The sequence below is a fragment of the Heliconius melpomene genome, chromosome 16 (assembly GCF_056956725.1).
Source record: "Heliconius melpomene rosina isolate 202511_hmr_F chromosome 16, ASM5695672v1, whole genome shotgun sequence".
In the NCBI taxonomy this organism is placed as follows: domain Eukaryota; kingdom Metazoa; phylum Arthropoda; class Insecta; order Lepidoptera; family Nymphalidae; genus Heliconius; species Heliconius melpomene.
The window spans coordinates 12088416-12101023 of record NC_140404.1 but is presented as its reverse complement, the minus strand read 5'-3'; the positions used below and the strand labels follow the sequence as shown (position 1 = coordinate 12101023).

General features: G+C 35.2%; 2 protein-coding genes across 2 annotated transcripts; both read right to left on the bottom strand.

Annotated features, from left to right (window-relative positions):
• Nucleotides 1–6253: 6253 nt before the first annotated feature.
• Nucleotides 6254–8374, bottom strand: LOC146531118 (uncharacterized). Its single transcript, XM_085199193.1, has one exon. It carries the CDS (start codon nucleotides 7029–7031, stop codon nucleotides 6255–6257), a length of 777 nt encoding a protein of 258 aa, XP_085055319.1. The 5' UTR covers nucleotides 7032–8374; the 3' UTR covers nucleotide 6254.
• A 96-nt stretch (nucleotides 8375–8470) lies between these two features.
• LOC146531117 (uncharacterized) lies at nucleotides 8471–12322 on the bottom strand. Its single transcript, XM_085199549.1, has 2 exons — nucleotides 9850–12322; nucleotides 8471–9348 (listed from the first exon to the last, which is right to left on the bottom strand). The coding sequence occupies exons 1-2, from the start codon at nucleotides 12320–12322 to the stop codon at nucleotides 8471–8473; spliced, it is 3351 nt and encodes a 1116-aa protein (XP_085055675.1).
• Nucleotides 12323–12608: the final 286 nt, after the last annotated feature.

The window sequence follows — 12608 nt, the reverse complement described above, 5'->3', positions numbered from 1 at the left end:
TTGCTGTGATCTCAGACTCTAGAAATTTGGTACGAACCAACGTCTCGTACCATATATAAAGTAAAATTGTGAAGAGTAAAGAAACATAGAGCTTGATGTGAATCCAATAAATTTTTAAGAGGTTGTCAGAAGAGTTGACATCTACGTAATATTTAATAAGGAAAGATCATATTAAAAGCAAAAAATATCGAATATTAATAATTTAGAAATTTTAATAGTTATAATAGTTTAATATAGAAATAATAAAAAATTTTAATAGTTTAATTCCACTATTCAGAGTTCCACTATTTACCACACAATGTACCGATGTAAAATGAAGAAAGAAATGAAGGAAGAAAAAGTGTCTTACCACTAATTTTTCAAAATTATCTAAAGGTCAGCACGGTTGATTGTCTAACCAGACAAGGGAACATGTTTATTTTAATTCATATTCATTAAATGCAATTGGGACCCTTTGTCTCCATAATATAACGTTTCACAATAATTACAAGTGTCAAATTATTTTTCTCTTACTAAAAGAAAGTTAGCATGACTTTCAACGTAACAATATTGATAATGCGCATAGCCTTGACCAATATCTCGAGAGGTTATCGCTTCGCTGTCGGATCAAGAGCCGCATACAGACGGCGCGTGTCGTGAGGAGGTTCCTCACGCTGGACCTGTATCTCCCTGTCCACTAATGGGTGGGAACCTGGCCCCATTATGGCGTTATCATGAACTTAATTTCACATAAAGTAAGTTAACGTCTCATTAGTGTGTATCTGTGACGTGACTGGCAAAAACGGACCCAGTTAGCTTATAAGTAGGTACGGTAAAATATAGAATATGAATATACAAATAGTCTCACGGCCGTGTCATATCCATGTATAGTAATGAAATTAAGTTCTTGCTTAATATCATGTTATATTTTTTTACCAGTGCTTAGGTACAGCTCCGTCGTTACTTGGAGACGTACTATTTCCTCCGCTTACTCTCCTATGTGTAAGATCCAGCGTACAGCTAAGAAAATGTGGTGTATTCTAATATTATTATTATTTTTGTTATACCAAACTCTAATTACAAATTTAATTTTCAATCAATTTAATTGTCATTTTTCACGTAAATCAACCAAAAACGAGCTTCTACTACAACCAGGGCCGCATTAAGTGATATTTAATAATCACAAACAATAAAATGCTGTGAAATAATCATACAATAATTATGACAGCGCTGTTTACTAAAAGCACTGTAAAGTCCACAAATTAGAACGAGCAGTGGTCGAGGTCGCTCGATGTACATAAAAAATGCAGGCGTATCGACCAGACAGTCACGCGACGTGCTTACACCTCGCGGGTACACCTCTATGACACGTTATATACCACTAATATTGAACTTTGGCATCTTAGCTTTGGTTCTCCATATAGTTCATTATTTGTCTGTATCCGATGTCATATTTTACATATTTTTGACAATACAGATAAAAATGAGACTTATTTTGTTCCCCACTTATATCATAAACGCTCATGCAAAAACGTTATCGACGTACTCGTATGTTACAATTTATATGAACATTTTGCGATTTCATAGAAGTTCTAGTTTATCATAAAAAGTAAATCCCAAGTCCCACATACATAAGTAATTTTTGAGGCCGTTCGTGGCGCAGCGGCACAAGGGTGTGACTGTAATGCGACGGTTGTGGGTTCCATCCCCACTCGAGGAAGTGAAATATTTATTTACATTCCCTTATTAATTGAATGTAATTTAAGTAAGATTCAGTTGAAAATTGTGGCCCCCTCACCATCTTTAAATAAAATTAAATGGGCTGAAAGGGATAGTGATCAGATACAGAAGTATACCGATAGTTGTAATAGTAAATTATGTTTGATAACCCTTCCGGTAGATTTATATTCATGTGCTGACAAAAAATGTTCAAGTGCTGATCATAAAAGCAAAATAGCGTCCATGTATGACGAGATTATATGTATTCTGAGAGATTCAGCCGAATGTAGCTATATAGATAAAAGAATTAAGAGGCATAAGTGTATTGCAGGCTGGAATAAACACGTCAACAACGTAACAGTTATTAAAGAAATGGTTAGGGGTAAGTCCCCCGGGCACGACGATCTCAGTGTCGAGCATCTGAAGTACGCAGGATTGCACTTGCCGCGAGTTCTTACAATGTTCTTTAACTTATGTATGAGTCATTGTTATTTACCGGATAAGTTAATGTACACTCTTGTTGTACCTGTTGTAAAGAATAGAACGGGGGATGCCTCCGACTTGTCCAATTATAGACCTATATCCTTAGCTACGATTATAGCTAAGGTGCTGGACGGTTTGCTTGACAGAAGATTGGCCGACAGTATCAAACTCCATGACTTACAGTTTGGTTTTAAGCCTGGTCTATCTACAGAGAGTGCCATTTTCTGTCTCAAGCAGACTGTGCAGTACTACACAGCTCGAAAAACTCCGGTGTATGCTTGCTTTTTGGACTTGTCGAAGGCATTCGATTTAGTTTCTTACAATTTATTGTAGAATAAGCTACAGTGTGAAACCGGTCTGCCTCTCGATGTTATATCAATATTTAAATATTGGTATGACAACCAGAGGAATTGTGTCAAATGGGCTGGAAAGCAGTCGAATGATTACAGTTTGGAATGTGGAGTGAGGCAGGGGGGATTGTCCTCACCCATGCTTTTTAACTTTTATGTTAACAAGCTGATCGAGGGGCTCAGCAGCACCTACATAGGATGTCATGTAGGAGGGACGTGCATCAACAACATCAGCTATTTTTTTTTTTTTTTTTTTTTTATGGAAAAAGGACAAGGCAAACGAGCGTTCGGGTCACCTGATGATGATCACCGCCGCCCACGACCCCGTGCAGCACCAGAGGAGCTACAGGTGCGTTGCCGGCCTTTGAGGTGGAGATAGACGCGCTTTTTGAAGGTACCCATATCGTACCGACCTGGAAACACTGCCGCGGGTAGGCCGTTCCACAGTTCGGTGGCGCGTGGAAGGAAATTCCTACGAAACCGCACAGTAGTGGAGTGCCACGCATCCAGATGGTGTGGATGATATATGGAGCTATGCAGACGATATGGTGCTGCTGAGCCCGTCGATCGGTGCTTTGAATAAGTTGCTTCACATGTGTGAAGAGTACGCGGTGGCCCATGGGCTTAGATATAATATAATAATAATAATAATAATAGCCTCTTTATTCAGACATTACAATAATGCTACAGTTTTAAACATTTATATATAAATACAAAAAGAAAAAATAACAAATTTTGCAGCAGTAATTAAAAAAATGTACACTTCTAACATTATTTTACGTCTGTATGCCTATTGGCAAAGGCCTCCCCTAATTGCCTCCATTTTTCCCTATCATTTGCTGTCCTGGTCCATTTACCACCTGCGACAAGCTTTATTTCATCAACCCATCTCCTGGGTGGTCTACCTCTTCTTCTGTTTCTGTCGCGGGTGAACCAAAACAATATCGTCTTGGACCATTTTTCCTTTCCCCTTATAGTATGTCCTATCCACTTCCATTTTAGATTTTTAATGGTTACAGTAACATCTTTGGTTCTCCTTGTATATTTCTTTATGTCCACAGTTCTTATCCTGTCCGAAAGTCTCTTTCCCATCATACTCCTTTCCATGGCCGTTTGGCACGCTTCAAGTTTTCGTATATGGTTCTTGTTAAGGGACCAAGTTTGGCAACCGTATGTTAGGACTGGCAATATACAGGTATCAAAAAGTTTTCGTTTGATAAATATGCTAATTTCTTTATTTTTCATGATTTCTTTTTGACTCCAGTATAATTTCCACGCGTGACCTATACGTCTATCGATTTCCTTGGAAGTCATATCTATTGGCGAGATTATTTGGCCTAGATACACGTATTCTTCTGTGTAGTTGATTATTTTATTGTTAATAATTATCGGTTCTTGCAATCCATTTGTCATGGCTTGAGTCTTCTCGACATTCATAATCAATCCTACTTTACGGCTTTCTATTTCTAGGCTGTTCATCATCGTCTGCAGTTCTTCTTTTGATGACGAAAAGATAATTAAGTCCTCTGCAAATCTGAGATGCGTTAGGTTTTCTCCATTTATTTTTAACCCACAATCCTGCCAATCTAATTTGCGGATGACTTCCTCTAAGACAGCTGTGAATAGCTTAGGTGAAATGGGGTCCCCCTGGCGTACGCCTCTTTCTATTCTTATTTCCTTACCTTCTTTCTCTAGTTTGATTTTGGCTTTACTGTTCCTATAAATGTACTCAAGAATGCGAATGTATTGATTTTCTACCCCTTGATTTTTCAGTGCTTGCCATATGCTGTTATGAATCGAATGCCTTGCTGTAGTCAATAAAACAACAATAAAAAGTCATATTAAATTCTCTGCCCTTTTCAAATAATTGTTTTACGACGTGGATATGGTCAATAGTTGAGTAACCACTCCTAAATCCGGCCTGTTCTCTTGGCTGGCATTCATCCAATGTCTTAGATATTCTGTTGAGAATTACTTTAGCAAAGACTTTATAGATATTTGACATCAGACTGATAGGTCTGTAATTATTTATGTTATTTTTGTCTCCTTTCTTATAAAGCAATACTATTGTAGACATTATCCATTGTTCAGGTATGACTTCAGTTTGCAATACTTCATTAAAGATGGATGTTAATATTGGTACAAGTTGTGTCATGTTTTCAATTAGTGTTTCATTAACAATGCCATCTGATCCAGGAGCTTTATCCTTTTTTTGAGTCCTTATTGATTTTTCTACTTCTGCGGGTAATATATCTGGTACACGATCTCCTCCAGTAAGGTCTATTAACTGGCTTTCGTTTTGTTTTGTGTACAAATTTCGAAAAAATTCAGTGGCTATTGACATAATTTCTGGACGTCTTGTTTTTCTTTTTCTTTGTTGGTCAGAAATATTGGGTATCCATTCCACTTTTCTAATTAGCTGTTTAGTTGCCTTTTTTATACCTCCCGTTTCCTGAATACTTTTCTCTAATAAACCCAGCCTATATTTTTGTCGGTCTCTTCGCATATTACTCTTTATTTCTTTGCTTGTCTCAGCTATCTGTTGTCTAGTCCTTTTTGTTTTCTTAACCAAAGATATTAATTCCGCCCTAGTTCGAAGGAGTTCTATCGTTTTGTTTGTGAACCATTTTGTGGTACTTTGCCTTTTCCTTGAGATACTTGTTTTATTTTCCAAAATTCCTTCAAGTTTGTTATATTTACATTGTGTATTTAAATCTTTTGTGCAATCTGTGAAGTTTTTTAATTTTGCCTTTAAGTTATCGTTATTATCCCGTGTCTTTCCCCAGGTTTGTTTTACTTTAAATGGTCTGGCTTTTTTACATGAGTTAAGTAACAATTTGGCTCTCACCATTCTATGGTTACTATTAAAGTTTAGGTTGTTTATAACTCGGCAGTCCTGAAATTGTTTGTTTTTGTTAGTAAGGATGTAATCTATTTCATTTTTGTAGCGGCCATTTGGAGATATCCATGTCCACCTATTACTGTCCCGACTTTTAAATAAACTGTTAAGTATTTTTAAATTATTTTCGTACGCAAAGTGCAAAAGTTTTCCACCGTTTCTAGTCCTTTTCCCTGAACAGTATGGACCTAATACAACCTCTTCGCCGTCTACTCTATTGCCTGTTCTTGCATTGAAATCCCCCATTACAATTAAGTTATTGTGAGTATGGAGTTTTATTGACTTTGTTACCATAGCATAAAAATCATCTATTTCTGTTTTGTTGGATTGCTCAGTTGGAGAGTAGACTTGCATAATTGACCACATCTCAGTATTAGGTAGTTTTAAGTTGAGTATTGTAATGCGTTCGGATATTCCTATAAATTCGTCGATATATGAACTCAGTGCTTTTTGGACAAGAAATCCTGTCCCGAATTGTCCAGGTGTGACTCCATTGTAGTAGAATATAAAATTACCGTGATCTTCTATAGCCTCGCCATGGCGTCGAACTTCGCTTAGTCCTACTATTGACCACTTTATATTTGATAGTGCAATTATCAGTTCCGTCAAGCTTACATTGGTTCTTAGGGTTAAGGTGTTAAATGTGGCAATGTATATATATTGTTTATTTTTGTGTGCAGTTTCTGCACGGATATACTTTTGTATTTTATTCGGGGGGTAGCGGTCTTCTTCCCCCACGGTGACCGGCCGGCTTGGGGTGCTTATTGTAAAATTTGTTTTATATATTGTTTTTAATTTATTTAGGTTGCGAGTGTACATAGTATTTAGTTTTTTGAAGTTCCATCTTTTAAAGCTGGTCTTTTCCTTTCCACAAAATTAAGTATGCCCGGCTTAATAACATCTTTATCAGCTGACTTGGTAGGTGGGTATGGTGATTTATTTATTTTATTTATTTTATTTTGTGCCGATGACGACGAGCTTGGCGACCCTGATGTTTCTCGTTTCCTTTTTTCGCGTTTTTTATCCATTGGATCTTTTACTATCAGTTTGTCCTGTACCAAAAATGCATCTTTTCCTTTCTTTCTTTCTTCTTCAAGTTGTCCCTGTAGTTGCTTCCGTCTTTCTAGTACTTCCTTGGTGTAGTCTTCCATAATATATATTCCTAGAGGAAGCTTTGATTTATTTTTCTGTACCATACGTTTTTTCCAAATTGTAGTAAAGGAAACAATAACTGGGCGGTTCTTATTATCTTTCCACTTTCCAATTCTATATGCATTGCTAATCTCATAATTATCCATATTAATTCCCATGCCTACAATGAGTTCCTTCATATATTCTACCAGTTCGCTCTCTGTTTTCTTCATTTCTAAAATTCCAAAAAAGATAAGGTTGTTCTTCCGTTTTTCTTTTTCGACGTTGTGAAGTTTTTGTTCTAATTCCGTAATTCTACTTTTAAGTACTTGGTTCTCTTCCACAATTAATTTCATTTTTTCGTCTAACGCCTCCATCACATTTCTTGTTATTGAATTTGTTATAGCAACTGTTTGTTGGTTAAGCTTTTCGTCAATTTTTTGTAATAATAATTCCATTGTTTTTTCCATTTTGTTAGGGCAATGTTGTGTTAAGTAAATTTTTGTACCTCTTTTTTTTTAAATTTATTTATTTACTTTTGTTTTATTACAAGATATATATTTCATAATTCGATGTTTGCTAAAATGTATATGACAGCGCCATCTAGCGTTAGCTAGCGCGTAAGTAGTAGCGCAATGTACAGGTTAAATAAAAAGTAATCAATAGTGCAAAATGGAGTGTAGCTAGAGGTCGCTTTTCACAGTTGGCTATAAATACATTTACGATGTCACCGTTATAATTTGAAATTTTTTAAAGTTCACTATTTCATTTACAAGTTCACATTAATGCTTATTATTATCACTGATTTTATTTGAAAAGTTTTTAAAGCGAATATAACACAGCTTTTAAACATTCACTTTTATTACGAAGTTGATACTGTTTGTATTAGCGTCCGTGGTCTCCTATTTTGTACAATTGTTCTTGCACTCTGCTAGCATGACACATTGGCTAGATAACACTCCCACTAAAACTTCACCTTAGTATCTTTATTATTAACGATGATTTACACTCGTAACTTAATTTTAACAAATATTTAACACACTTATTATTGGAGCTGTTGTTAACGTTGCAACAGCGCCATCTGTCATAATATTATGCCTTAGGGCTTAGATATAATGCATCTAAAAGTGAGTTCATGGTTTTTCAGGCGAAGGACCTGAGGAGTCAACGGACAGTAACTAGTGTTGATCTAGGGGGCACTCAGTTAAAAAAAGTTGACCGATTTAAATATCTAGGTCACTGGGTCACTGAGACTTTGTCAGACACGGTGGATATAGAAAGAGAGCGTAGGGCGCTGTCTGTCCGCTGTAACATGTTGATTCACAGATTTGCGCGTTGTAGCCAACAGGTCAAACTGACGCTTTTCAAAGCCTACTGTCAAACGTTCTACACGTGCAGTCTGTGGGTCAACTTTACGCAGCGGACATACGGCGCACTGCGCGTTCAATATAATAATGCTTTCAGGATGTTGTTCGATCTGCCGCGCTTTTGTAGCGCGTCGTTGATGTTTGCCGAGTCGCGTACCGATTGTTTCCCCGCGATTATTAGAAAGCGGTGCGAGTGCGCGGAGCATCGAACACCATCCTGAGCACGTTGGCTGACCGATGGGACTCCCCAGTGCTTAGTCGCTGGGCTAATCTTCATGCTCCTGCTACCAGCTACAGTCAATAGTGTAGGAGTCTCAACGGAAGCCAGTTTTTGTTTGTATATGTGTGTGTTTGTGTTTGTATTAACATAGGGTAAGTTTTAATTGTTACTAACAAGTGGACTAATGTCTTAAATAAATAAATTTATTATTATTATTATTATTATTATTATTTGTATATGTATTGATACTCAGTTTGAAACTAGATTTTATTGTATCTACGGGTTGTAACCAAGTAGATACAATATAAATTAATAGAATGTGTTATTGTACTTGAGGTGTATTCGTGCTCTGTTCATCTATTTGCAAAAATTTCCTTACTATTCTACAAGTGTTTAGTATTGCTGCTCGTTGTAATGTAATATAAGTTGTACGTTTTAAGTTTAACATATTTAGACTATGGTGAAGATGTTTCGGTATAACCCCAGTGGTAGAGAGAACTATAGGTACTATGTATACTGTTTTTTGTTTCCAAATTCTTGTCACTTCTTCTTTTAATTCTTCATATTTATTAATTTTCTCGGCAATTGTTTTTTGGAGATTATGTGTATTAGGCACTGCGATATCTATCAGGTATGTTATTTTATCTATTTTGTTTTGTAATATTATGTCTGGTCTGTTAAAATGGATTGTTCGGTCGGTAAGAACAGCTCGATCATAGTATATTTTATGGGTAGAATTTTCTAGTATGGTTTCTGGGGTGTACTTATAATAAGGGGTATCAAAATTGGTTATAAATTTATATTTGTGTGCAAGTTGTTGATGTATTATATTACATATTTGGTTGTGTCTGTGCGTGTAGTCGGAATGTGTGAGATTGGAACAAGCTCCTGTTATATGTTGAATGGTCTCTGGTTGGCTGTGGCATCTACGACATTTATCATTAGTGACTTTGCTATCTTTAATTATATATTTTCTGTAATTTTTTGTGTTTATGATTTGGTCTTGAATGGCTATTATGAATCCTTCTGTTTCGGGGAATAAGTTACCAACTTTGAGCCACATATTTGAGCCTACTGAATCTATATGTGCTTGTTCCATGTCATGCGGATGTCTTCCATGTAATACTTTACTTTTCCAATTCTCTATCAGCTGCTTTTGCGGATCTGTATGTTGGTTATTTTGACAGCCAGTTATTTCTTCTAAATTTAACGGAGTGTAATTATGATCATTATCTTTTATTATTTTATGTATTATGCTACTATTTGATTTATAAATGAAAAACTTTTGTAATGATTTTATTTGGTTTTGCCACAAAGTGTTAATATTTATGATACCCCTTCCACCGTGTGATCTTTTAATGCTTAGCCTTTCTATTGCAGATTTAGGGTGAAGATAATTGTGTTTTGTTAGTATAGTACGTATTGACCTCTCTAAGTTATCTATATCTGTTTTTGTCCATTTTACAATACCAAAGGAATATGTTAATATTGGGACGGCATATGTATTAATTGCTTTAATAAGATTTTTTCCTGATAATTGTGCCTTGCAAATAGCATATAATCTGTTTTTAAATTGTGTAGTTAAAAATTGTTTTGTATTTGTATGGTCTAAACCTTTAAATTGATTATATCCTAAATACCTGTAGATATCGTCACACTCAAGAGCTGTAATAATGTCGTGATCGTTAATTAAATAATTACCTTCTTGAATTTTGCCTTTAATTATATGGAGAGCTTTACATTTATCCAGACCAAATTGCATTTTAATGTCATTGCTAAATTCTGTAGTTATATCTATTAGTTGTTTCATATCTGTATGTGTTTTAGCATATAGTTTTATATCATCCATATAAATGAGATGTGATATTAGGGAATTGCGTGAACGTGAACTAAAACTGTATCCCAACCGGCTATTCTGTAGAAGATTAGATAATGGGTTCAAGGCAAGACAAAACCATAAGGGACTCAAGGAATCCCCTTGATAGATTCCTTTTTTAATTAGAATATGTCTGGTTCTCACGGTAGTACTATTGTGATTAAGCTGCAAGGTGGTTTTCCATTGAGACATAATAATGTTCAAAAATTCAATAATAAACGGACTTATTTTATATATTTTTAATATTTGTATTAACCAAGTGTGAGGTATGCTGTCAAAAGCTTTTTTATAATCAATATATGTACAATGCAAATTTCTATTTTTTGTTGTAGCATGCTTGTGAATGGTGGAATCTATAATGAGTTGTTCCTTGCAACCCATATGGCCTCGCTTACACCCTTTTTGTTCCTCCGCTATTATATTATACTTTTCTATATGTACCGTGATTCTAGATGTTATAACTGAAGTAAGAATTTTGTAAATTGTGGGTAAACATGTTATGGGCCTATATTGTGAAGGTTCTGACGAAAATTTCCCTTTTGGTATCATGTATGTAATTCCGGTTGCTATAAAACTGGGTATATTCTGCTTATTTAAAATAATATCTGTAAAATTTTTTGCTATTGCTCTGTGAAATATGGTTAATTTCTTATACCAAAAATTATGTACTTTATCAGCACCGGGTGATTTCCAATTGTGTAGTTTGGCAGTAATTTTTAAAATTTCTGTTTCAGTAATTTCGTCAAAATTCATTGTATCTATTGTTTTATATTTATCCGTTTCTTCTACAATCCATTTGGCATTTTCGTTATGTTTCGATTCTTGTTCCCAAATGTCTGACCAATATGTAGTTAACTGTTCTTCTGTAGGGATACTCTCTGTATTTCTATTTTGGGATGGATGGTTTGGTTTTGAAAGTTGAGAAAATGTCTTTTCTCTTGTTGCAAATAAGATATTGTCATCTTTTCTTTTCTGTGCTTTTTTGTATCTTTTTAGTCTATGAGATTTAAGAGCTAGTTTTTGTTTTAATGTATCTAGAAATTCTTCTGATTTTTGGTTATCATTTTCATGCTTAGTATGTAAAGTTGTATTACGGAAAATTTTCATCACTGTTTTAACTACTTTTTGGGATCTATTGCTATTGATATATTGTGTGAGACGTCCAATATCTACTCTAAGTTTTTCTATACTCTTTTCTAATCTTATTTGCCATGATGGTTTATTTTTATAATTTTTTCTTTGTCCTGTATGTGTTCTTTGTATAATTTTATAACCTAACTCTTCTCCTATTACTAAAGCTGTACAATATATCAATGTATGTATATCTATTAATTGAATCTCGTTAGAAATATAGTTACCTAATATTTTTAAATTAAATATGTGTATTAGTTCAGTGAGTTTATGAGTATATTTTAATTTTGGTAGACTTGGTCGAATTGTTGGATCAAGCCCAGAAAAAAGATTAAGTGTTGTTGTTAGTTTTTCTCTTAAATTTGTAATAAATTCTTCCGTGTAATTAGTAGGTACTATTAAAGTTTCTATATCATTTTCTATTAAATAATTTAAGGATTCTGTTTGCGTAGAAGTCTGTGTTGTTTGGGTATTAAAATAATTTTGTGATTGTTCTCCAACTTGGGATACAGCAGTTATTGTGTTTGATAAAACTAAATGACTTTGGTTTTGATTTCTATTTATATTATCCATTTCTATTTCTTCTAATTCTATTTCACGTTTTACTTCTTCTTTTATTTGATTTAGTAAGTCCTGAGATACTAACTTATTTCTAACTATTGTTCTCCTTTGGTCAGATACTCTTTGCTCGGATACGGTAATGTAAGGATATTTTTGACAGAATAGTTCGTGTAGGCGTTGTCTATATGTGGAAAAATCTGTTTCTAGCTTTGTGATTTGGTAGTAGGTACGCATAATAAATATGTTGACTTCAGAACTCCATCTCATGCGTACTCTAGGTTTTCCAGCTTTGGTGGACGCAGGTAAAAAGGCGTTTGCCTCCTGCGCAACACTCAAAGTTGGTACGTGTTCAACTGTATGGCTTGAAGTAGGTGATGATGGTATAGAAGGTGTGTAAGATTCACTACTTGGACTATATGGTTCTATTGGACTATTAGGTTGAGATGTGTGTTCGGCTGTAGTATATTTGTCGGTGGGAGCCCGCCTGTTCAACTCCAGACCGCCGACGGTTCGCATGCTGAAACACCCAGCGTCAGCTCCAGGTGTGCCCCGACGATCACCCTCGGGAAGCGGCCCTCTCAGTTTCTTTTGTAACCGTGTCTCCATTTTTATGGGTAACCTTTACCTTGTTAGCCGAGTAAGTTTCATAAGTACTCGTTACCGCCCCCCACGTTAGCAAGGTGTTCAGCTAGGACGTAAGGTAGGATTTTGGGGGGCACGTAAGGTAGGATTTTGGGGGGCTTATTATTATTATTATTATTATTATTATTACCATTTTTGTTCTCCCAAATCATTGGGGTACGTTAACCAAAAATTGCGAGCATATAGCCAAGCAATATTTGGGTGGAGATTTTCAGCGATAATTATTATTATTACTATAGTAAGGAATTCT

What these genes read in the sequence shown, in the direction of transcription:
- LOC146531117 (XM_085199549.1), bottom strand. Translation starts at nt 12,322, where the DNA reads ATGGAGACACGGTTACAAAAGAAACTGAGAGGGCCGCTTCCCGAGGGT. An exon ending in TAAAGGCAAAATTCAAGAAG is followed by an intron (nt 9,349 to 9,849) that starts GTAATTATTTAA and finishes CGTTAAATTTAG; the next exon opens with AAGAAATAACTGGCTGTCAA.
- LOC146531118 (XM_085199193.1), bottom strand. Translation starts at nt 7,031, where the DNA reads ATGGAAAAAACAATGGAATTATTATTACAAAAAATTGACGAAAAGCTT.